This window comes from Prunus avium, chromosome 8 (genome assembly GCF_965620075.1).
Source record: "Prunus avium chromosome 8, drPruAviu1.hap1.1, whole genome shotgun sequence".
Lineage (NCBI taxonomy): Eukaryota > Viridiplantae > Streptophyta > Magnoliopsida > Rosales > Rosaceae > Prunus > Prunus avium.
Window position 1 is genome coordinate 31,584,487 of NC_142291.1, and position 25,701 is coordinate 31,610,187.

General features: G+C 36.1%; 3 protein-coding genes, 2 long non-coding RNA genes and 1 other non-coding gene across 6 annotated transcripts; 5 read left to right on the plus strand and 1 right to left on the minus strand.

Annotated features, from left to right (window-relative positions):
• Positions 1 to 240: 240 nt before the first annotated feature.
• LOC110767956 (MAR-binding filament-like protein) lies at positions 241 to 4,200 on the plus strand. Its single transcript, XM_021971626.2, has 6 exons — positions 241 to 581; positions 949 to 1,154; positions 1,477 to 1,768; positions 2,420 to 2,527; positions 3,454 to 3,698; positions 3,913 to 4,200. Exons 1-6 carry the CDS (start codon positions 366 to 368, stop codon positions 4,010 to 4,012), a joined length of 1,167 nt encoding a protein of 388 aa, XP_021827318.1. The 5' UTR covers positions 241 to 365; the 3' UTR covers positions 4,013 to 4,200.
• A 5,160-nt stretch (positions 4,201 to 9,360) lies between these two features.
• LOC110747001 (uncharacterized) lies at positions 9,361 to 11,101 on the plus strand. The gene is made up of 2 exons (XR_002525098.2): positions 9,361 to 10,284; positions 10,643 to 11,101. It is a non-coding gene; the product is annotated as an uncharacterized LOC110747001 (long non-coding RNA).
• A 1,824-nt stretch (positions 11,102 to 12,925) lies between these two features.
• On the minus strand, positions 12,926 to 13,182 carry LOC148292541 (RNase MRP). The gene has a single exon (XR_015827124.1).
• A 38-nt stretch (positions 13,183 to 13,220) lies between these two features.
• On the plus strand, positions 13,221 to 15,425 carry LOC110767961 (putative pentatricopeptide repeat-containing protein At3g08820). Its single transcript, XM_021971638.2, has one exon. It carries the CDS (start codon positions 13,261 to 13,263, stop codon positions 15,151 to 15,153), a length of 1,893 nt encoding a protein of 630 aa, XP_021827330.1. The 5' UTR covers positions 13,221 to 13,260; the 3' UTR covers positions 15,154 to 15,425.
• Positions 15,426 to 17,902: 2,477 nt separating this feature from the next.
• LOC148292542 (uncharacterized) lies at positions 17,903 to 19,347 on the plus strand. Its single transcript, XR_015826490.1, has 4 exons — positions 17,903 to 18,468; positions 18,619 to 18,668; positions 18,750 to 18,827; positions 18,972 to 19,347. It is a non-coding gene; the product is annotated as an uncharacterized LOC148292542 (long non-coding RNA).
• Positions 19,348 to 20,834: 1,487 nt separating this feature from the next.
• On the plus strand, positions 20,835 to 24,809 carry LOC110767955 (uncharacterized). The gene is made up of 5 exons (XM_021971625.2): positions 20,835 to 22,109; positions 22,299 to 22,461; positions 22,662 to 22,825; positions 23,542 to 23,800; positions 24,399 to 24,809. Exons 1-5 carry the CDS (start codon positions 20,896 to 20,898, stop codon positions 24,513 to 24,515), a joined length of 1,917 nt encoding a protein of 638 aa, XP_021827317.1. The 5' UTR covers positions 20,835 to 20,895; the 3' UTR covers positions 24,516 to 24,809.
• Positions 24,810 to 25,701: the final 892 nt, after the last annotated feature.

Consider the following 25,701-nt stretch of genomic DNA (forward strand, 5'->3'; position numbering starts at 1 on the left):
GAAACTAAAAATATTCTTAATACGTAATTTGAATTTCAAAATTTTTAATATGTTTTTTTATACAGAGCAATTCGTCGTCCAAATCATTCATTGCTTGACAACCCAACCCAATATTGGTAATGGACAAGGTGGAAGCCAGCCCATTATTTTTTTTTTTAAAAAAGGAAAAAGGCGGGCTGGGTATTGGACGGGTCGACCCGAACGTTTGGTTTCTTGGGTTCATGGTTTTCGTGGTTGCTGTTGGTTACAGTGAAGGACAGGGGCTTTGGCACTTGGCAGAGGAAGAAAGAAAGAGCGAGAGAGAGGAGAGAAGAGAGAGAGAGAGAGAGAAAAAGGTCAGTGGTGCCGTGGTGAATGTTCTTTCCATGGCGACCCTTCCCTCCTTCGTCTCCTTCTCTTCTTCTCTTCCTCTAATTCCTCTGCGCCCTCCTCTTCCTCCTCCTCTTATCTTCTCCACCACCACCTCTAACCTCAACCCTAGAAGATTCTCAGGCCTAGTTCTCGCTTCTTCCTCCGCTTCTCCTTTTGACGATCTCAGCTCCAGAAGCAGCTCGCGCCCAATCCAATCCTCCAAATCCAAGGTCAGCTATTATTATTCTCTCGAATTTTAGCTTAAGTTAACTTGGTTCATACTGTCAAGCTAGAATTGCAGTTTAAGAGATGGAATTTAGACTGAATTGGCAGTGAGTTCAAAGCATTGGTGTTCATAAAACTCTGTAGATTGGGGGTAAATTCCATTGAATATATCACATATGTAGAGAGAGAAGTATCAAGTTTGATAGAATGATAACATACTGCTGTGAATTTGTTTAATTAAACTAGTTTCGAGTTTTTCGATGAACTTGCGTATCATATTTGTATTTGTGTGCTTCAATGACATTTAGCCCCATCGCACGTATATTTCTTAACAATAATCTTGTCATTTGTTTGATTTGCCCATTCTTTTAGAAATCAGTTCTCTCAAATTTGATACAAGAGATAGAACCCTTGAACGTGAGCCTTATTCAGAAAGATGTTCCACCTACTACCGTGGATGCCATGAAAAGGACGATTTCGGGCATGTTGGGATTACTTCCATCTGATCAATTTCAAGTTCTTATTGAGGCCTTATGGGAACCTCTATCTAAGTTGTTGGTTTCTTCAATGATGACTGGGTATGTTAATCTTCTATATCCAATGCAACAATTTAGTTATGTTTTGTAATTCTCCTTTTCGGCTGTTCTGAGAGAGAACTCTAATATTGTTTGGTCAAATTGTTTGCTTCTCTTCTATTAAAGCCTGTATTTAGTTTTTCTCACTCCTTAGCCAATTACAGGTTTGATGCAATGGAACTGATACTCAAATAGTTAGCTAGTTAAAATTGACATACTATTAGACATTGTTACTTAAAGTACGTTTGTATTCATTAACAACAAATGTGAATCAAAATTCTGGAGGTGTACTTGACATCCTATAGAATTTCTCCTTTAATTGCAGGTATACTTTAAGGAATGCTGAATATAGGCTTTGCCTAGAACGGAATTTTGATATGTGTGACAAAAAACTTGAAAAACAAACACCAGAAAATTCTGAGGTTGATTTGCAAGGGATGTTGCTTGAAAGTGCAAACATAATCAAATTTCCTTCAAAAGATGAGTTTTCATCCAAAGATGGAGAAGTTACTGAAGACTCATTGGAGAATATTGATATTCAAGGTCTTGGTGAAGTGTCTCCTGAGGCTCTACAATATATTCTTCATTTGCAGGCTAATTTATCTTCTGTCAAAAAGGTATTCAGTAGCATTATATGGAATCTTCCATGGTAGGAATAGAAGTTCAAGTTAATGACATGAATTTGTTGGGTTTCACGATTCATTCGGTGGTCAGCTCAGCTTATCACGCTCTTATGTGGAAGCATCTAAAGTAATGTTTTGTTTTGTCCCATGCTTAACTCTAGAAACGGTAAAGTGATAGGTGCTTGTTAAAAGTATTGAAGAACAAGGGTGGAAAGGAAGTGTTGGCCTCAGCAAAATTGTATTTACAGATCAAGTGTTTACTAATTCAAGTTGCTGGGTTTGGAACTTTTGTTGGTTGTATGAACGAGTCATTGTTTAGTGCTAAAGTTGATGAGATGCCAATGGTCATCCCATGTACAGCAGAGTGAAGTGATGGGTTTGCGTAACATAGAAGGCCATAATGCTGTCTTTTATGCAAGTCCCAAGTTTGTACCACAGAACCAGAAAGTTTTATCATTTGCTTATACTGATTGAATTTTCTTCTGATAAAAAATTAGTGTTTTAATTGCAGTTATCAGAAACAAAATAAACCATGTATGTTTTGAATTTCTTTTCTATTTCCAAGTGAGTTTTCATTGGCATTGATTGAGATTTTCCCCATTTTTCAAAGGAATTCTCATGTTTACCTTTTTTGTTTTCTTGAAGGAACTCCATGATGTCAAGAGAAAAAGTGCTGCTCTTCAAATGCAACAGTTTGTTGGAGAAGAAAAGAATGATTTGCTGGACTATTTGAGATCACTACAGCCAGAAAAGGTTTCCATTTAATACAACATTCAAAAGTTATTTTCTTAATTTGTTCTTCCAAATAGTAGTTGAATTCAGCATTGCTGATGGTGGATCTTCGTGCATAGTCATATGCTAGTGATTTGGGGGTAGGTACTGCAGGCTTTACATTAGATTTGGTGATTATTAGCTTTTTAATGCTAGCTCTTGTACACCAGTACCATCCTGCAGTGCATAGTATGTCTTTGGAGCCTAACGAAACTTTTTGCTCTAGGGGATTTACCCTACAACCTTGATCAATGAAGTTCCTTGTAATCCCCTTTGTTGATGAAATGACATAAGAAAAAGAAGTGAAATTAATAAGCAGTTGGTCGGACATCCTCCTTTCCTTTTCCTATTTCAGAGCAATTCCTAACATTTTTTGTTTAACTTGGAAAAAAAGTCCAGGTTTATTACTGATGTTATTTCAGAGTACCAGTTGCATTGCTACCATCCTACCTCTAACATCGGAACATAGTCTCGTTTTCCACCGTTTGATTGATTTCATAAACTATTAAATCTTCATCCTTGAGTAGCCAGATTAGGCCGTCAATGCAATCCTTCACTTTCCCCCATCTTTTAAGCTAATAATATATGCTGACATGGTAGTCTAATTCATGTCCATGGATGTATAGGGATGATGTGGCTTTTGGTTAACTGTCGGACTCATTGGACATTATCAGGTTACAGTAACATAATTCTACATTGATCTTTCTAATTTTTCTTCCTGTATATTAGATTGTACAATAGTTGATAATCACTACCAGATTTCCTCCATGTTTCTCTGCAGTATGGTTGTGCTCTAACCTTGGGGTATATATGGGTAAAAAAATTTCAAGTTTAGCTTCTTCTAGTAACCCCGACCGGGCTGGTTCTGATTTATATCTTGTGACTGACACAATAAACTCCATGAACAGGTAGCTGAGTTATCAGAACCAACATCACCTGAAATGAAAGAAATAATCCACTCTGTTATCCACGGTCTACTTGCAACCCTTTCTCCGAAGATGCATTCTAAGGCACCTCCTTTATCTGATAATGCCTCAACTGGAGTATTAAATGTTGGGAGTGAAGATTGTGCTGGACTTGTTGAGAACACTTCACTCCAGTTTCAGCCACTTATTTCATTGACGCGGGACTACCTAGCACGTCTCCTCTTCTGGTTAGGCCAGCTCCTTTTTCTTTTCTTATTATGCTAAGGGTTTTTTTCCCTCCATTCTATTCCTTTTCTGTTGGCACTTTATTGTGTGGTAATTTGGAATTTGACTGGACAAGCCATTATCCAATCAATTCTTTGTTCTATTACCTTGAAAATATAGTCCTACAGATGCTCCTGTCATCCATTTTCATTCATCCAGTTTTGTCTTTTTCTGAAGGTGCATGCTCCTAGGACACTACCTCAAAGGTCTTGAGTATCGAATGGAGCTGACGGAACTTTTGTCCCTGACTAGTGATGCTGAAAGTGATACCCTTTGATGGCAACCAAATTGCATAAATGCTTGTCTTCCTTCTGTCCATTTGTATATAGATGTGTTGATTAGTGCATACAAAATATGTTCTTTTCAATATGATACCAGAGCCTCAAAGTGAGGCATAATCGTACAAGTGTAGCAAAATACACTTGTGTATGGAATTTTCATTTGTATTCAAAATTGTATTATATAGTTCTTAGTTCAATTCATACAAGAGAAGGGAAGTATGGGTCAGTCTTGGTATGATACCAATGATAGAACCTATCATTCTACCAAACTCAAAATATCTTAACTTAGTTGATGAAAGCCTATCTTATTAGATTAATTCAAGAATAGTTTCTTACAAGCATGAATAACTAATGAATTATTAGTTACCTAATATAGTTGCTTTCTTACCAAGTAACCACCTAAACAAACTTAACAACTTCATAACCAATGGTTGTGTACCTTCTGATAAAGACTTGATCCTCTTCGTTGGCAGTCTTCTGGTTGGTCTCTTTGTAATCGGAGGAACATGTGAAGAACAACTGCACCAACTGCATCATTGCTGACCAAACCTTTCCCAATTTATGATGTAGTCATAATAGGAGTATCATATGCCTCCCTTCACGCTTGAAATAACCCTCAATCTAATCATAAACACAATCTATGTTTGCTAGCATTTTAAGTACATGGAAACCCATCAATTTGCAATATTAACAAAATCAATAATGACTAGACAACATGAATTATTGCAAAGACTATTATAGCCTTAGAATCCTATCAATCTTGATTTTTTGTCTTTCATATACTAACTTAATCTCTCCCAGCTATTGAAATATGTCCAATTTGGTTCTCTCCAACACCTTACTTAATCTCTGTGTTTACATGTAGTTTAAAATCTAGATTGTACTCAAAATTTGTTCATGCTGCTAGGACAGTACCCCAAATGTCTCGATTATCGGATGGAGCTGACAGAACTTATGTCCCTGACTAGCGATGCTGAAAGTGATACCCCTGAACCTGATGGCAAACAAATTGCATAAATGCTAGTCTCCTTTCTGTCCATCTGTATATATGGACGTGTTGATTAGCGCATGCAAAATTCGTTCTTTTCAATATGATACCAGAGCCTCAAACTGAGGCATAATAGTGTAGCCAATTGACTTCAGTCGTTTATAGAATTTTCATTTGTACCCAAAATTGTATTATCCAGTTCTTAGCTCGAGTCATATAAGAGAAGGGAAATATGCTCGAATCATACAAGAGAAGGGAACTATGAGCCAGTCTTGGTCTGATACCAATGATACAACCTATCTTTCTACCAAACTCAATATATCTTAACAGTACTCAATCGATGGAAATCCTATCTATCTAATAATAATAAATGCTCAATAGATTCCTCATGTTGCTCTCAGACAGGGCAAATGGAGAGAAGTCAATTTTTTCCCTGAAAAGACAGAGCCTAGTGCAAAGAGCATTAGATTCCGCCCTCCAAAGAAACAGACGAATCTTAGGCTGGGTCTTGATCTTCCAGAGTCCCTTCCAAATTAGTTCAGCAATACGATAAGAGGAACTGCAGCGACCTGTTTAACTGTATACTTTCCACATGAGGACCAAGGCCAGATTACACGATCAGGTTGATCAATCATACCGATTGGAATTCGGCGAATCATGTTAAGTGTTTCCACATCGAAAAAAATGAGCCACATCATTGAGTCTTCAGGTGTGTTTCCTAATATCGATAATATCCTTAACATATACCGGCCCAGATGGATGGATAGGAGCAGTAGTGTTCAGCCAAACATCCTCCCATATCTTCGTAGATTCACCATTCAGAATGACAGGATCTGAATCTGCATTTTCTCCTTCACCGCGACCCGCCCCTCAAGCAAGCTGGCCCACACTCAAGAACCGTGATGCCCCACTGATGCCTGCATAAAATCGCACCCAGGAAAATATATGTCCTTCAAAATACAAAAACTTAAGGGTTGATGTCTTAATAAAAAACCACCGATGCATACTTAACAACTTCCTAACCAGCTATTAACAAAACCAACTAACTTCACAATCAGCTATTAACAAAACCAAGAGAAAAAAACTTAACAACTTCATAACCAGCTATTAACAAAATAATTAAGGATTGGACAACTGTAATAGCCTTAGAATCCTATCAATCTGCTTAGTCTTGGATATACCAACTTTAATTCTCTCAGTTTTCCCAACGAATAGAGGAAGAATAATGATGTTATGGCCTATATGTGACTTCTGTGACCATAATAATAAAATATGACCAATTTGGTTCTCTCCAACAACTCATGTAGTTTAAAATCTAGATTCAACTCTAAATTGTTCGTCTTTACAGTGATCACTGCTCCCACTTTGGCATGGTACGTATTGCTATAACATCTGTAGTCACAAATAAAGTAATTCACCTAGCACATACAAAATGAGAATGAAAACTGTGCTGCAGACTTGCAGCAACAGTTATGATAATGGCAAATAGACACATGCTTTGCTTTTTTTAAAACCTTGGCGGCTCAGAATTTTAAAACCAACAAATACAAAAGTCTGCCATTTGGCATGCAATATATATTTGGTCATGTGGAATCTGCCATTTATAGACAAAAAAAAAAAAACATGCACAAACAAAATGATCCCTAAAATTGTTATAACTTGATGGCTATACTGTCTAGTATGGCATATATTCAGTAGCAAAGGAAGAGAGGGAAGTATTACAGATAGATAGGTGAGTTCCGATTTGATTCGAATTCGACCTCAAACCGCATACGATTCAAATTGGTTTCGTTTTACGCTTCAAACTGATAGTATAATTGACCCAAATCAATCTATTTTCTTCATAAGCAATTAAGAAAATATTTTATATTACTACATATTCTTCATATGCGTCATTAAATGGTGAATGGATAAGATAAATTATTCAGAATTTAACTAAAAGTCGGGAAATTAAGAAGAGGAATTGACAATTCCCTTGTTTGGCAACTTAAGCACGGAATTTATTAAATGACGCACAGAACAAATCGTGGAAATTAAGGCATCAAATTCCCGAGTTTAATTTCCACTAAAATATGCATCATTTCACAATTTCCATAGTGTCAATTACCAAATTCTGTCATTTACAAAATTCAACATACATAAATCCAAACATTGAAATCTTCAATTGCTAGAAATTGAAATGATGGAATCTAAATTTCGTCATTTTAGAATTCTATGTAATTTTCAATTCCTTCATTCAAACGGAGGGCAAATGAACATACTCTGAATTGAACAATAGTTGAGAAAACTTTTTACCACTAAAAGTACTGGCACTTTAAAATGACATAAGAAAAAGAAGTGAAATTAAAAAAAAAAAAAAAAAGACACCACCAGAGCGTAAGCCCCGTTCAAAAGTTGCTTCTGCTGCTCATCTCAGTCTGCTCTTCACCTTAAAAGCTGTTAAACCAAAGAAACATTCCTCATATTACTCAAACACTTCTCTTTTATTATCCTTAAATCTTTTCATTTTTTCAAATTACAAATCTTTTTGTTGATGTCTTATATTAATTCGGATTTCTCTATATGGGTTAAAAAAAAATAGGGCCCAAAATTTTTATATGTTCCCCATTGTGCAAACTATACAGGTTAGAGTTGGAGTTACTTAATTCAAAGAGATTTCTAAGCCCAGCTAATTGCTTTTGCAAAACCCTTCATCTCCTTCTCCCTCTATTTCTTCCGTTTTATAGATTTGATCGGTTTCAATTAAATTTATAACATAAATGGAGAGGCAGGGAGGGAAAGAGGTTGAGCTTCAATATCAGTAGTTTAATACTACAGCAGTATCAAACAACAGCAACCCTATTGTTCCTTCCTCCTATACATAATATAGTTGCTTTCTTACTAAGCCACCATCGAACCAAACTTAACAGCTTCATAACCGGGTACAAATAAAAAACATAACGATTGGACAACCGGAATTATTGCAAAAAACTATTATGGCCTTAGAATCCAATCAATCTTGATTGATTGTGAAGGATATGCTAACTTCATCTCACCCACATTTCCCAACGAATATGCAAAGAAGAATGATTTTATGGCCCATATGTGACTTTTGTGATTGTAATAGTGAAATATGACCAATTTGATTCTCTCCAACATCTTAGCTTAATCTTTGTGGTTACATGCAGTTTAAAATCTAGATTCAACTCTAATTTGTTCATCTCTACGGTGCTCACTGCTCCCACTTTGGCATTGTAGGCATTGCTATAACATGTGTAGTCACAGATAAAGTAATTCACCTAGCACAAACAAAATGAGCATGAAAATTGTACTGCATAAGATTATATGATCATGGGAAATAGACACATGCTTTGCTTTTTGTTAAACCTTGGCGGCTCAGAATTATAAAACCAACAAAAGTCTGCCATTTGGCATGCATTATATATTTGGTCATGTGGAATCTGCCATTTATAGCAAAAAAACACACAAAAACAAAATGATCCGGAAAATTGTTAGAACTTGATGGCTATACTGTCTAGTATGGCATATATTCAACAGCAAAGGAAAAGAGGGAAGTATTACAGATAGATAGGATAGTTCCGATTTGATTAGAATGCGGCTTCAAACCGCATACAATTCAAATTGGTTTCGTTTTACGCTTCAAACTGATAGTATATTGATCCAAATCAATCTATTTACGGACTCATGGATTGATCATTTTTCTTCATAAGCAAATGAAAGTATATACTCTCAATAGTTGAGAAAACTTTTTACTGCTAAAAGTACTGACATAAGAAAAATAATTGAAACTAAAAACCAAAAAAAAAAATGACACCACTGGATCGTAAGCCCCGTTCAACCAAAAATGTTCCGGGCTTGAAGCCCCAAGGCTCCACACGTGTCTCAGCCCATTGCACAAGGCTCTGAGACGGTTTATCTGTGACTCTTCATTCCCTTCTGAACAAAACCCCGAAAAAAAAAAAATTCCCATATCGGAATGGTATACAAATTAGCGTTCTATTATACTAGCCTCTCTGCACGCGCTTCTGCGCATGCAACAAGTTTTTTTTTAAAAAGTTTAAAATTTATTTTAGAATTATAAAAGATAATGGGTAGTTGTGTTCCATAAAAATAGGATCCATTATCTGTTTTTTCTTTTAATTTTAATTTTTTTTAAATATGAAAAAGTGTGAATTTACTATATTATCCTCATTTAATTAATAATTTCAATTATTAATGTTTGCATTAACCAAAGGTATTTTCTGGCATTTTGAATGTTTCACCATTCTAAACCTTTTGCTTTATATATATATAGATATATCGAGAATTAGCTTTCTATTTTATATATATATTGAGAAATCTCAACTCACCTATGAAGCACGTATACGAGGTTCGTGCTGATTTCCCAAGTCAAATTTTTCCTTCGTCTATTCCTTCTCCAGGTTTTTTCAAGTGGGTTTTCCAAGTCTATTCCTATGGTGGTGTGCCTTCCAATTCGGTGGTGTTTAGCCAAGTACAATCTCTTCCTACTAGTCGTGGCTATTGGAAGCGATTTCCGTGACTGATTAGTGCGGTTGAATCTTCTCTTCCCTTGTCCGATGTTACCAATACTGTGATCTGATTTCTAAAAAATGACGGGGTCACATGATGGAAACTCGCATCTTCTTTCCCTCTGATGCCTCATCCGCTCCTTCCCCGCCAGACGGCCGCTCGTGGTTCAGGTTTTAAAGGCAGTATCTACTTGCTGTCTCTCCCTTCTGGGGCAGAGTGATTTTGTTGATTACTTTGTGAAGAATCAGTTTCTGTCTCTCTCTTCTGGGGCAGAGTGACTTTGTTGCTTACTTTGTTGATTACTTTGTTTGTTGTTCTGGTTTGTTATTATTCTATTTCCCTGTTTCACAACCGAACTCTGGTAGGTTTGTTTCTTTTGGGAGTTGATTTTGTTTTTTATATTACTTATATCCTTTTTAAGTTTTGCAGATTGCTGTCTATTGAGTCTGCTCTTTCGCAATCTCTAGTGCCTACTAGGCATGACCATGAGGATTTTAGTGATGATATTGATGTGCTGATGGCCTTGCGTTCGGACTTTCATTTTTGTTTGTTGAGGTGGCTCTCAGAGATGATGGAGATTGTGTGGGTCGATGCTTGCAGGTCAGAGTGAGAGTTTTTACCCAATCTCTTTGGAGGGCTGGACTACTTCCGGGCTTCTCTGGATCTTCGTTCATGGAGGACACGACGGATGTTGGTGATCATCGCCTTCCTGTTCGTTTCTTGGCCGTGGATGTGCCATCGGTTGAGACGGTTGGTATTAGTCAGTTACCAGCCGTTGTAGCGTTCTTCCTACTAACATCAGACAGTTATCAGTCACGTGGATTTCTTCTGTCTTATCCTATTTTTAGAGGCCCAGTTTTCTGAGCCTGTTGGATTGGAGTTGGGCTTTTCTGTCAAGTTGGCCTTTTTGGCCAACCCATGGATTTTAGTCTTTGGGGCTTTTAACCTTTTTCCTTGATTTCTTCTGTTAGTTCTGGTTTCCCAAATCATGACCATGAGGGCTTTAGTGAGGATATTGATGTGCTATTGGTTACCTCTGGGATTTCAGTTTCTTTTGTTCGTGCTGATTTCCCAAGTCAAATTTTTCCTTCGTCTATTCCTTCTCCAGGTTTTTTCAAGTGGGTTTTCCAAGTCTATTCCTATGGTGGTGTGCCTTCCAATTCGGTGGTGTTTAGCCAAGTACAATCTCTTCCTACTGGTCGTGGCTATTGGAAGCGTTTTCCGTGACTGATTAGTGGGGTTGAATCTTCTCTTCCCTTGTCCGATGTTACCAATACTGTTGCTCCTCGGGGGCTCATCCTACTACGTCCGGTTTGAGGTGTGGAGTTTACGGGTCCTAAGAGAGTTAAGGTGCTTCTATCTCAGGAAGCTCAAGTTTGGCTAGAGGATGGTCATTTATGGTTTTCTTTTTGATGTTTTGGCCAATGACAAGTTATTCTCTTATTTTTAATTTTATATTGGGTGTGATGTTGTGGTACTCTTTTTCCTTGACCGGATTTTCCTCCATTTGGGGGTTTTTAAAGGCAAGGTTTTAACGAGGCCACTCTTGTTGCATCACTAAAGTCCAGTTCTTACTTTTGTACCCTGACATTGTTGTTTCAATAAAGTTATCTTTACTTGATCCCAAAAAAAAAAAAATAAAAAAATAAAAAAAAATATATATATATATATATATATATATATATATTGAGAATTAGCTTTCTATTAAGAAAAATTATTAATTAGGAGCAGGATTGGGACATGATTAATTAAATGCTTGTGTTGAAAATAATGAAAAAAATAGATATAAAAATACAACTACGTACAACAATCAATTTTGTGTTACAATTTTCAAAGTGTACATATATAACAAATTTTAAAAGTTACAATGGAAAGCAAGACAACAAGTAATATTATTGAAAATAAAAACAAAATTTTGAAATTTTAATATATACAATACAAGTATAATACACTATCTTAAAATACCCATATATTTTATATTTGAACATCAGAATACGAGTGTTTAAGACGTTCGTGTATAATATGTGTTTAAGGACAGATACAATATCAATAGACAAATTCATATAAAAGAGTAAGTGCAATTAATTATGAATAAACACAACATTTTTATGTCAATTGAGAATTGACATCTAAAACTTCGTTAGTTAAGTTTGTATGCGTTGAATTACTCAATTTTTTTTTTAAAGATAAACAACTTAAACAACATAAAGATTGAGTTGTCACAACAATACAAATACACGTCGTGAATTCCTTTATAAAAAAAATATACACGTCAATTTCCCATTAAAAAAATATGTTAGTATCTATATGCGCCGTTACTGAAATGTCATAACACTTCATTTTTTAATAGGAACATAAGTGTATTATGCCAATAAAGAGTTCAAATATTTATTGTAAAATAAAGGATGCTCAATTTTTATTTTTATTTTGTAACAAGGGGCTAAAAACCCACAAGAAGATGCTCAATTTGTTTACATTACCAACAGAACGTTTTATCCATAGATTATAGAAAATTTAAACCAACACTTCCCTTTTATTATCCTTAAATCTTTTCTGTTTTTTCAAACTACAAATCTTTTTGTTGATGTACAGTGAAGGATATGCTAACTTCATCTCACCCAGCTTTCCCAACGAATAGGCAAAGAAGAATGATGTTATTGCACATATATGACTTGTGTGACTGTAATAGTTAAATATGACCAATTTGGTTCTCTCCAACACCTTAGCTTAATCTTTGAGGTTACATGCAGTTTAAAATCTAGATTCAACTCTAATTTGTTCATCTCTGCGGTGCTCACTGCTCCCACTTTGGCATTGTAGGCATTGCTATAACATGTGTAGTCACACATTAAGTAATTCACCTAGCACAAACAAAATGAGCATAAAAATTGTACTGCAGACGATTATGATCATGGCAAATAGACACATGCTTTGCTTTTTGTTAAACCTTGGCGGCTAAGAATTATAAAACCAACAAAAGTCTGCCATTTGGCATGCATTATATATTTGGTCATGTGGAATCTGCCATTTATAGCTAAAAACACACACACAAACAAAATGATCCTGAAAATTGTTAGAGCTTGATGGCTATACTGTCTATTATGGCATATATAGGCGAGTTCCGATTTGATTCGAATTCAGCCTCAAACCTGCATATGATTCAAATTGATTTCGTTTTACGCTTCAAACTTAATAGTATAACTGGCACAAATCAATCTATTTACCGACTCATGAGTGAATTGATCATTTTTCTTCATAAGCAATTAAGAAAATATTGTATATTACTACATATTCTTCATATATCAAGTTGAGAACTTTTTACCGCTAAAAGTACTGAGATTTTAAAATGATATTAGAAAAAGAAGTGAAATTAAAAACCCAAAAAATAAGACACCACTGGATCGTAAGCCCCGTTCAGTTAGTCCAGAGGACCAAGCGAATAACTGTACAATCGGCCAAAGATGCTCCGGGCTTGAAGCCCAAAGGCTCCACACGTGTCTCAGCCCATCGCTCAAGGCGATTAAGGCTCCAAGTTCTCGGAGGTTACCTGTTTCCAGGCCTGCATCTCTGCAGTTAGTGGGCCCGGGGACTTTCCTGAGCCTGGTTCCTTTTACAGAACCGTGGCCCATTCGCTTCGCCCAGTGGTGTCGAAGTTTAGAGTCTCCATGCTGGATTATAAACAATCCCAAAACCTCTTGTCTAGCCGATGTGGGATGGGAAGATAACATGTTAGGAAAACAATTTTCATTTTGTCAAAAGCTTCAAAGTTGTTTCTGCTGCTCATCTCAGTCTGCTCTTCACCTTCATACACTCCCAGCCAATCCGCAGCTCAATATCTCCACCGACTTAGCTACTTCCCTACAGGGTCGTATTTCATACCCTCGTCTCCTTCAAATCCATGCTCAAGTCTTTCAAGTTGGTGCTCAGCAGGACAACCTGATCGCCACTCGTCTCATTGGCCATTACCCATCTCATCTCGCTCTACGAGTCTTTCATCAGCTCCAAAAACCCAACATTTTTCCTTTCAACGCCATTATCAGGGTCTTTGCGGAGGAGGGTCTCTTCTCCGATGCATTTTCCCTCTTCAAAAGCTTAAAGCAGACGTCGCTTTCCCCTAATGACTTCACCTTCTCTTTCCTTCTCAAGGCCTGCTTTCGCTCTGAAAATTCTCGTTATGTCAAACAAATTCATACCCATGTTACGAAAATGGGGTTTATTTGCAACTCATTTGTCTGTACCAGCCTACTTGCAGTGTACGCAAAGGGACTCAAGGATTTGGGTTCTGCACGTTTGGTGTTTGATGAAATGCCTGAGAAGAGTGTCGTTTGCTGTTGGACATCGTTAATTGCTGGTTATGCTCAGTCAGGTCAGAGTGAGCAAGTTTTGCGGCTTTTCTTAATGATGGTTGATGATAATTTGCGGCCAGAAGATGATACAATGGTTAGTGTTTTGTCTGCGTGTTCAAATCTTGACATAGTTGATGTTGAGAAATGGGTTACAATTCTATCCAAAGTCGTCAGTAATGTTGACGCTAAGAAGTTTGGTTGTGACTCTGTCAACACTGCACTTGTTTATTTGTATGGGAAGTGGGGAAAGGTTGAGAAGAGTCGGGATCGATTTGATCAAATTTCTGATAATGGAAAGCAAAGTGCGCTTCCTTGGAATGCAATGATAGGTGCATTTGTTCAGAATGGTTTTCCTATGGAGTCTCTGAGTCTTTTCCGCATAATGGTGGAAGATCCCAAGTATAGGCCTAACCATGTTACAATGGTCAGCGTGCTTTCAGCTTGTGCTCAAATTGGTGATTTAGACCTCGGCAGGTGGGTTCATGAGTACTTGAAATCTAAAGGAAGCAAAGGTGTGATAGGATCAAACAGAATTCTAGCGACTGCATTGATCGACATGTATTCGAAATGTGGGAGTTTGGAGAGAGCAAAAGAGGTTTTCGATCAGATGGTCTCCAAAGATATTGTTTCATTCAATGCCATGATCATGGGTCTTGCAGTTAACAGTGAAGGAGATGAGGCCTTGAGGCTATTCTCTAGAATCCAAGAGTTTGGTTTACAACCCAATGCGGGTACGTTCCTTGGCGCTTTATGTGCATGCAGCCACTCTGGTTTATCCGAGGAAGGACGTCAAATATTTAATGACATGACCTCAAGATTTTCTGTTTCTCCGAAATTAGAACATTATGCATGCTACATTGATCTCCTTGCAAGAGTAGGCCTAGTTGAAGAAGCTCTGGAGGTTGTAACATCCATGCCCTTTGAGCCTAATAGTTTTGTGTGGGGTGCTCTGCTTGGGGGCTGCCTGCTCCACTCAAGAGTAGACTTGGCTCAATATGTTTCCAACAAACTGGTTCGATCGGACCCTGACAATTCAGGAGGCTACATAATGCTGGCTAATGCATTTGCATCCGATCGTCGATGGGGTGATGTCTCTGCGCTGAGGTGGTTTATGAGGGAGAAGGGGGTCACCAAGCAGCCTGGCTTCAGCTGGATCAGCATCGACGGCGTGGTGCATGAATTTCTTGTGGGGTGCCCGTCACACCCTCAAATTGAGAGCATATATAATACGCTAGTTGGATTGGTGAAGGAAATGAAGATAGCAAGTGTATAGGGAGTTCACAAGCACCCAAGCAGTCGAGGGGAACGCTGATTTTGTCAACTTCTGTTTTTTCCATGGCATTGCCTTCACATAGAGCATTTCCAGCAGTTTGCCTCTTGCCATGGCGAGGGGGGGCTAGGGCAGCTACAATTCACATGAATAGTGGCTGCCCTTGCCATATGAAGTTATGTGTGTTTCCAGCAGTCGCCCTTTGCCATGGCAACTACTATTCATTTTTTTGTTTTTTTCGCAACTTTTTTTACTTAAACAATTATTTTGGATAATATTTTTGGGTTTCTACGTGTCAATACTATTCATATCGGATAAGATTTTCGGTTTCACATTTCAGATAAATTTCAAATGTTTTGAATAAAAAGGTATTTTATTGAATGCATGAATTACAAATAATTTTCAAAATAAAACATTAAAATACAATGAAAATAAAATACATGAATTACACAACAATGAGAAATTTGGACCCAACACTCACACAACAAAACATCTTCCATGGTGCTCCATGCCCCAACACCGTCGATAGAAGAAGCCATAAAAATGATATGGAAAAATAAAACTTGAAAGTGAATAAAATGTTGAGTAAAAAGTGAATAATAGTAGAAGTAGAAGAAAGTGTATGAGGATTTGGTGTTGAAAGTGAAAAGTATTGGTAGGTATTTATAGAAAAAAAATTCAGTATTTTTTAGAATTTTTTTGGGATTTTTTTTCATATTTTTATTGCCAAAATATTGTCTGCCGTTGGATTGGAGGGAAAATACCATCGGAGTGCCTAGGTTTTGACACATGGCCCAGTTCGATAGGCCCCTCATGTTGCCCGGGCTGCTTTCAACTGCTGAAGATGGCTTTTTAGCCCAGCCTGCCCCCAGCCCTCCCCTTGGCTGCATTGCTGGAAATGCTCTTAGGTTTTTGGACGTATGTTTTTATCTTTGGGTTAATCCGACAAATATTGACCATTTTACATGAGCCAAGAACTATTTCCACCTGAGTTTGCAAAACTCAACTATTTTGACAAAAAAAGAACTATTGTAACCTCTTGGGGATTTAAAAAGACCCAAATACCTTGGGTTCCACCTTAGTGGTGGTGGATTCCCCCTCCCCCATGACACTCAGGATCGAAATAAGTGGAGTTTCTTTCCTTCAATATAACCAAAAATAAAAAATAAATGGTCAAACTATTTGGTTAAGAGTATTTACCCCTCAACTCAAGATCCGACTTCCCCTCCCCCAATATTTGTATTAAAGAAAAAGTCTGAAAATCAAAATAGTTAACACTCGTTAAAACAGATCATGTGATGTAATTTCCCTATCTCCTATGTGTCATATCCTAAAATTAAAGTTAATTCCCTTAACTCCTATGTGTCACTTTGGTCTCTAACTTTCAATTGGACCCATAATCTCCCCAAACTTAATTACGTGCATCAAAATGGCCTTGTAATTAACTCTCGGTTTTTTATAACGTACAAAATGAGCATGTACTATGTATACGAAAATTTGCAAACATGAATTAGACCAATGAGTTAAAATAGTTTGCCCGATTCTTTGCATCAGAGTTCAATTCACCTCCTTGTACATTAGAATAATATGGAATATCACTTTGTAAATAAAAAAAAAATCCATTTTTTCAGTAACATAATCATTGTTTTGTACCCTAAATATTAATTGAAAGATAAAAGTCAACAGAAAAAAAGATAAAAAAAGAAAAAGAAAAAGAAAATAACAATGCTAGAAGGTTGCGGACGACACCAATTACAACGAACCACCTGCTTAATTAGCACAAATATATTGACAACGTAGGAGATGAAACTTCCTCTTCTTTTTTTTTGGTGATGAAATTGCTTATAATAGTTTCTGCATGTTTTTTAAAAATTTATAGGTACTTGGACAAATTACTTGCATATGTTCTTTGTATTTAGAAAAAAAAAAAAATAGACCTGCATGTTCTTTACTTGTGAAGCAAGGAAGATACCATACAAAATGGTACAGTTTGTTTTGCATTAATAAATGAGAAATCAATCATATATTTGCTAGTTTCGAAACAGATCTTTCCTTTTCTGTTCGACCCTAAAGAATTTTGTCATTTTTCCTTCAATTTCTCTCCCCTGAGTTCAGCTGAGCAAAGCAAAACTATTGATTGAACCATAAAAAGTATTTAAGCTTGACTCAAAAACTTCACGGGCTTCCGTTTTCTCTGTGACTCTTCATTCTCTTCTTAACAAAACCCCGAAAAAAAAGAACCCCCTACCGGAATGGTATACAAATTAGCTTTCTATTTTTATTATATATCGAGAATTAGCTTTCTATTAAGAAAAATTATTAATTAGGAGCAGGATTGGGACATGATTAATTATATGCTTGTGTTGAAAATAATGAAAAAAAATAGATATAAAAAGCGATACAATAAGTAATATTATTGAAAATAAAAACAAAATTTTGAAATTTTTATATATACAAGTATAATACATTATATTAAAATACCCATACATTATCTTAAGAATATATACGTTCGTGTATAATGTGTATTTACTATAACTCAATTAATACAAGTATATTCTCTGTATTTCATACAGGAGGGGTTCTCTCCTTGTTGATTTATATTAAGACAAGTAAAGGAGCCAGATACCTGTATTAGAAACAAATTACCTTTATAGATCATATCACTACTAGAAATATGGCTACTAGCCACTGATTATTTAGATACAAATTCATAAAAGTGCCTTGTGATTTTTTTTTGGATACTAATTCTCCCATCATGCCTATTAAAGGTATTTGGGATAGATATTAGTGTGTAATACAAAAAAGTATTTTTCTTTATTTTTCCTTAATATTTGGGCATTTTTATCAGTCCCAACTTGTTATTATCAGTCCCAACTTATCAAAAGAAGCCGGCTCCATTCACAAATAACACAAACAAGCTTGGCTGGCTCCCTTCACTCAAAAGCTTTGGCATTTGGCCTTAAATTGGATACTGATTGCTTTTGGTAGTTTCTTCCATTGGATATTTTCACACAGCCCAATGTTAAAACACATTTTTTATTTCTCAACTTCAAACACTTGGACATAAGCAAAAGAGAGAAAAAAGAATGATTTGTTTCACCTCTCTCTCTCTCTCTCTCTCTCTCTCTCTTATTCTTTTTGCGTGAATCACAAAGCCATCTGGTCACAAAATACTAGGCTGCGGCTTGAGATCCCGATCTGGAAATTGAAGAGTTGGAGCAGTGTGACTTGGTAAGATGCCTATCTGGAAGTTGATGAGAGAAAATCTGGGACAAATACCGTGATGGTTTCGTTATGGAAGAAGGCGCTGATGAACTGGTAATTGAAAAATCATAATATCATTCTTTTTCAGTGTGCCTTTACTTATTTTGGTTCCAGCATCTGATTTTGACTTTGGTCTGATATTTATTTATATATGGCTGTTACTGAATGCTTTTTGTCTTTTTCTTTTTTAATTTTTGAGGAAAGGCAATGGAGAGCTTGGAAAGCACATTGAACAGAGGAGCTTCAAAATCTTTGTAAGAAATTTTTTATATAATTATTTTGTATAAAATTTGGTTTTAGTTTAGTTACATTAACCTGTTCATTATTTTTTTCAGCTCCTTCACACGATTGGAGCAACCCTAGATCTTAAAGGAGAAAACGCCAGGATCACCTAATGATCCAAAGGAAATACTGTAAGGCTCATTTACAGTTGGATATAATATATATTTCTAATAAAGTTTAGGGTTTTTTTTTAATTTTTGGTCAAAAGAAAGTTTAGGGTTTTCGGTATATGATTCTCTGCTCATATGGAGATTTTCTGAATATATTTTCTTCAGGTTTGTGACTTCAAATGGTTGGTGATCCTCTAAGAAATGGTTGACTTCGAGGACGAGGAATTGTTGCATATATGGCTTGCAGTTTTTGTAGGAGTGATTCGAACCCAAAAATCCATCTTGAAAATTAGGAATTAATATTCAGAGAAATGGTGCATATATTTGGATATATTTTTTTTTGGATATATGGAATTGGGGACTGATGGGTTTAATTGTATTATTAGTTAAACATATGTAATAAAGTAATGAGATACTGACATGTCATTAGTCCCTAATTTAGAAGATAGCCTCTCAAATATCAGACCCTCTCCCAAGACCCCACGGCTTGGAAGAATTCAATATGGCTGGGCTTGGCTGATAATGTATTTGTTTATTTGAAAATATTGAAGGACTGACTCCCAAAATTGTACCTAATAAGCAATAGCAATCCCAAACTAGGATACTGAAACAAAAATAGTCGCTGCATAGTCTCTATTGCTTAATGGAGACAATTTATTGTCTCTAAAATCAACTTAGGAGACAAATTCATATCAGTGGCTAGTGTGTGTTTTTTTAGTAGTGTATGTATTTGACTTAAGGATAGATACAATATCAATAGACAAATTCATATAAAAAGTAAGTGCAATTAATTATAAAATAACATTTTTATGTCAATTGACATCTAAAACTTCGTTAGTTAAGTTTGGATGGATTTCATTACTCAATTTTTTTTAAACAACTTAAACAACATAAAGATTGAGTTGTCACAACAATACTAATACACGTCGTGAGTTCCTTCTAAAAAAAATATACACACGTAAGTTTCCTATTTTTTTAAAAATGCGTTAGTAATCTATATGCGCCGCTCTTGATGAAATGTCATACCTAACATGAAAACATGTCATAACACTCCATTTTTTAATAGGAACATAAGTGTATTGTGCCAATAAAGAGTTCAAATTCTTATTGTAAAAGAAAAGATGCTCAATTATTTTTTTTATTTTTTATTTTTGTAACAAGGGGGCTAAAAGCCCTCAACAAGATGCTCAATTTTTTGACATTACCAATAAAACGTTTTATCCATAAATTATAGAAAATGAAATCCAATTTAAATTCACAAAAGACTATATGCATATCTTAAACATTTGATTCTACTGTAAATTCAGTCGATCATCTCCACAAAATAAAAATAAATGGGAAAACGAAGATTAAATCCAGATTAAATCCTTGATTATTCTAACTTCTTACATCGTTTTATGTACTATGCATGGGAGACAAAATATTTTCCTTTAATTTTTTTCTTGGTGGTTAGTTGAGCAAATTTCTCGGATTCATTATTTATCGTATACAAATTTGTTTTAGTTTAAACTTGCCGTATATATATATATATTTATGTACTAAAAGGAAAGGGTTTTTAAAATTCAACCTGGATAGGACGCGCTTGAGAGGAACGTGAGCCAAAATGAACGAAGTGTTTTGTTTAATTCTTCGATTCTATTGGCTGGTGAGAGGTCATATTTCATGCAAGAATAGATTGATGAGATTTAGACGGTTTTTTTTTCTCTCTTTCGAAAAATCCTAAAAGCTGTTAACCCAAAGAAACATTCCTCATATTACTCAAACACTTCCCTTTTATTATCCTTAAATCTCTTCTTTTTTTTCAAACTACAAATCTTTTTGTTGATATCTTATATTAATTCGGATTTCTCTATATGGGTGGAAAAAAAAACCCAAAACTTTTAACACCCTTTTAAAAACCCTAATAATAATATATATATATATGTTCCCCATTATGCAAACTATACAGGTTAGAGTTGGTGTTACTTAATTCAAAGAGATTTCTAAACCCAGCTAACCGTTTTGCAAAACCCTTCATCCCCTTCTCTCTTCTCTCTCTGTTTCTTCTGTTTTCTAATTTTGATCGGTTTCAATTATAACAATAACATAAATGGAGAGGAAGGGAGGGGAAGAGGTTGGGCTTCAATATCAGTGGTTTAATACTACAGCAGCATCAAACAACAGCAACCCTATTGTTCCTTCCTCCTATACCTTACCCGAAAACCACCTCCGCCGCGAATCACCTTCCCAAAACCATCATATCTATTGGGATCCTACTTTGGGGAACCCTATTGTTTTTCAAAACGCCATGTTGCCAAACAATCCCTACCAAAACCTTACTCCCTCACAGAATGCCAATCCGAATGACCATCTTTTTTTCCCTGCCAATAGTCTCCAAAACTCACCATGTACCAATAATCTCAACATGAACAGTACTGATTTTTCTGATCAGGCCCAACACGATCAGCTGACAGCAGCCTTGAATCGGCTAAGCATATCGAATCATCATCAGTCCGGTGGTGCCACATCAAATCCAAGAGTAAACAGCTCCTTAGGAGGTAATGGATTTACTGCTCAATACCAATCTTCTCATTATATCCGAGAGGAGGAGGAATATTTGGAGAAGTTGAAAAATCAGTATGTTTTGTTAATGGCCGAAATGGATCAGTACACGAGGCTTCATGGATCAGCAGTTGCCAATCATGTTACTACTAGTAATCATGCTCTCCCCCATAGGGCAAATTTTTCTCTAACAGAGGTGGGATCTACCTATACAGGAGCGAATCGGGGTGGGAGTAGTACTTCTGATCAATTTGGTTATGGATATAATCCAATGAGGCCTAATAATCCTGTTCGTAATGGTGTAATTAGTAGCAGGGGATCAAGGTATGCTAATGGATCTGGGCGACAGCGTTTGAGTACTAGTTACTCATCATCCTCATTGGAACAAAGGGGCCAAGTGATGACTAGTAATTCAGTGGCTAAAGATGGATCAAGGTTTTCTAATGGCTCCATACGGCAGCAGCATCCAACTGCTTATCTATCCTTGGAAGAATTAAGGGGCAAAATTGCTTTGGTGGCCAAGGATCATGTGGGGTGTCGTTTTTTGCAGAAGAAGGTCGAGGAGGGCAAGCCAGAGGAAGTTGAGATGATTTTTAAGGAGGTTATGGACGCAGATTTGCGTGACTTGATGGTTGATCAATTCGGCAACGAGTTCATCCAGAAACTTGTTGAAGCAACCAACAGAGAAGGACAGTCCAAAATGCTTGACTGTGTGATGAGTGATGAGAAAAAACTCAAGGACATTTGCACTGATCAACACGGGTACAGATTATATGAATTTTTACTACTCTTTTTTTTTTTTTTTTCCAAGAGATGGTGAGGACAAAACCCTAAATCTTAAATTTTGAAGTACTTTACCACTGAAGCTATAAACTCCTACAATATATTTACTTTTTGGGGATCGAAAATTGGACAAATTTTTTTATTGTTTAGAAGTGTTTGATGTTGCAGAAGTCGAGCAATGCAGAAATTGCTAGAGAGAGTTGAGACCCGAGAGCAGCAGTCCTCGTTCATGCGACTTCTGAAGCGCATCACAATTCCCCTCAGCAAGACTCAGCCTGGTTACTATGTGATTCAAGTTTGCTTGAAACATTTCTCTCCTGAATCCACCAAGGTAGTCATCTTTTCACTATTTTTGTCATGTAGCTTACTGTGTGTGATTGCTTTACTTCTCAATGGTTTATGTGTGGAAGATGAAGGCTTGCAGCTAAATTGCATGGGTTTAGTACACACACATTTGGCTTTGGAAAAATGAATGTTGTTAATTTTTGGTGATCTTAATTTTATCTTCTAAACCAAATCTACCTCCCACAGGGCATCCTGGAATTGGTGTTAGAGAACTGCCTTGCCCTAGCAAAGGACAAGTTTGGGTGCTGCTTAGTGCAAAGCAGCGTTCATTATGCTTATACAGAGGCTAAGGAGCGTCTTGTGGCAGACATAACTGAACATGCTCGAGTCCTCTCTGAAGATCCCTACGGGTTTGTCCTTTACCTTTACCTGTTTTCCAGATAGGTAAAATTACTTGTACCACAGACACACACCCCTCAATTGGGAAAGAATCTTACCTACTACCGGATATAGGTTTCTTTGTATCTACAACACTCATTATGTGATGATTATGTGATGAGGTGATGATTGTTGTAGATACAAAGGAATATACGCCGATGACACGTCAGATTCTCTCTTCAGTCCAAGAAGACAGATAAATTGTATAAGTTGTAAAATCACTCTTTTTTTCCCTTACAGCGGAAGGGAATCGAACCATTCACTTAGCCTAATCGTAACTCATTTCTTCACTATCCCCGCACCTTGAGGACAAGGGCTTGTAAAATCACATTTTATTTTCCTTTTCATTTCTTTTTGTACATGTATTGCATTTGGAATAATCTAAATGGACAATCATAAGGGAAACCTCTAACGTAGGGTCGAATAGTTCATATATGTGTTCAAGAAGTAACCGACTTCTAGAGGAAATCCTTGCTTATATTAAGGATTTTCAAACAGTATGATGTATCATATTGTTAGACTGTCAATTCATTATATGAAATTGAGAACAATTTTGCATATCTCGCTTGTTTCTTGAGAAGAGATGGGAAGCATACTATTTCATTTTATTTGGATTCTTGTTTTAATGGGTGATATGATGATGAAACGTGTCTCTAATATTATCTTATTTGTTTTGATTAACCACCAGGAACTATGTTGTCCAGTACATAATTGGATTGAAGATACCTCGTGTAACATCAGATATACTAGCACAGCTGGGAGGGAGTTTTGTTAATCTCTCCATGAATAAGTATGGCAGCAACGTGATTGAGAAAAGCTTGAAAGAGGCTGGAGAAGAACATGTCAATAGGATTATTAACGAGATGATTAATAGTCCCAATTTACTGACTCTTCTTCAGGATCCTTATGGGAATTATGTTGCTCAGTCTGCTCTGGGAGTATCCAAGGTAAGATCATCCCGCAAAATGATTGTGCTGCATTGAAACTGTTCACTTCTTGTTAAGATTGATTAGGGCAATACTCATCAAACCTATTAAGAAATAAGTTCCCCCATAATCATATAAATAAGACAATTAACTATAGTAGCAATATGATATGTCGAGAAATGTTCTTTTGTTAGATAGTTTGACACGTATATTATTGTTTAATTATCGATTCGATCAATGCCATGAATAATTGCCCACGCATGCGTGTCGATTGGTGACTTTCAGCTGTTGCTACATGTGGGCATGTGGGTGACTCGTGACTAATAATGCAATGTAGACCCACATACATCAACTGCTGAGAGTCGTGATCTGGACATGTGATGTCAGATTGGTAGTCTTATGACATATGTAATGTAACAAAATTCTTTGGTTTCTTTAACCTCCTTTGTTGATAATTGGACACACATACTACTTTGGTACAAATTTCGAACTTTATTCTGTGTCCAAACTGAATCCTGGAGATTCTAAAATTTGTTCAAAATCCGAGATCTAAAACCATCTGCCCTTAGCTCTATTGCATATGTCATAACCTAATTTTTTGTTCCTTGTGTCAAAGCAGGGAGCTGCTCATAATGCTCTTGTGCAACTCGTTCGGAGCCATTACCCTTATCTTCACAGTCATCTCTATGGAAAAAGGGTGCTTGACAAAACCAGAGGACACAGGCATCGTTGCTAAAAAAAAACATGTAAAACTATAAAGTTGTAGCTTCAGGAACTTCCTGATCTATGTTGCATTATTATCTATCCTCTCTCTGTCTTTAGATGTTGTTGCTAGGCAAAACACAGTAGTAGCAATCTTGTTGTGGTTTGCTAATTAAGCTACAGTTTAAATTTAGGAGTGACTTTTGTTGTTGTTTCTAGGCACATTGCTTGTACGTTGGCTTTTTAGGCCCCTTGTGGTAGGGAGGTTTAGCGCAGGAAAAGAGTTAATCTGCTCTGTGATGGCATGTTTGAAGTGTTTGATGCACTGCACAAGCCATTGAGTGGATGTTTGTAGATTATGGGGCTTCCCAATGTTGCTAGTTAAGTTGTGTCCTAGGGTTCGGATTTATTTATAATATAATCTATGTTGTTTTTGAAGATTTTGACTTTAAAAAAAAATCTTTTTTGTCAGTTTTAAATTTTTTTATTAGAATTATACATGTCTGAACAACCGTCAATTATTGATGTCACGTGAGTGATTGCCATTAGAGCATCTCCAACCAATGTGTCAAATTGCCACATGGACATGCAATGGCAAAAATTGAAGGTTAAAGTTGCTCTAACCGAGTAGTTAAATTCTACATGGATTTGAAGTCTGGAAGAGATATGTCAAAAATAACATATCAAAAAGCTTGATGTCAAATATTATTTTAATATTTTTTTAGTCATGAACTCTATTATCATTTATTTTATTTTAAAACTTTATGCATCATATAGGCCTCATTTGCTTTTAAAAATATAATAAAATAATATGATATTTGGCATTTCAGGTGGAGTTAAATTTTTTCCAAAGTGTCAAATTGCCAGATAAACCATCAAATTCAAATTGAACATTTTGCATTAACATGACCTTTGTTATTGATGATGGGGATTAAGACTAGTTTTAAGATGATAATCCTTGAAATTTCTAATAAAAAGACTTATCTTAAAAGATAAATATAAAGAAGAGTAGATTATGCAGATTTGTTGATAGGTAATAATTATCCAGATTTATCCTCGATCTGCTTCCATTCTTATCCATTTTGCAAACAATAATTACAAAAAACAAAAGAAAACCAAAACAACTAAAAAAAAGGAAAAGTAAAAGGGGCCTCAAATTTTTCTTGAAACCATTTATTTTTGAAAATTTCTGTGAGACGTAAACAAAAATAAGAACCCCG

Coding starts and splice junctions, on each gene's coding strand:
- LOC110767956 (XM_021971626.2), top strand. CDS start 366: ATGGCGACCCTTCCCTCCTTCGTCTCCTTCTCTTCTTCTCTTCCTCTA. Junction 1,769..2,419: donor ATTTATCTTCTGTCAAAAAG/GTATTCAGTAGC, acceptor GTTTTCTTGAAG/GAACTCCATGATGTCAAGAG. Junction 3,699..3,912: donor CTAGCACGTCTCCTCTTCTG/GTTAGGCCAGCT, acceptor CTTTTTCTGAAG/GTGCATGCTCCTAGGACACT.
- LOC110767961 (XM_021971638.2), top strand. CDS start 13,261: ATGTTAGGAAAACAATTTTCATTTTGTCAAAAGCTTCAAAGTTGTTTC.
- LOC110767955 (XM_021971625.2), top strand. CDS start 20,896: ATGGAGAGGAAGGGAGGGGAAGAGGTTGGGCTTCAATATCAGTGGTTT. Junction 22,462..22,661: donor TCTCTCCTGAATCCACCAAG/GTAGTCATCTTT, acceptor TACCTCCCACAG/GGCATCCTGGAATTGGTGTT. Junction 23,801..24,398: donor CTGCTCTGGGAGTATCCAAG/GTAAGATCATCC, acceptor GTGTCAAAGCAG/GGAGCTGCTCATAATGCTCT.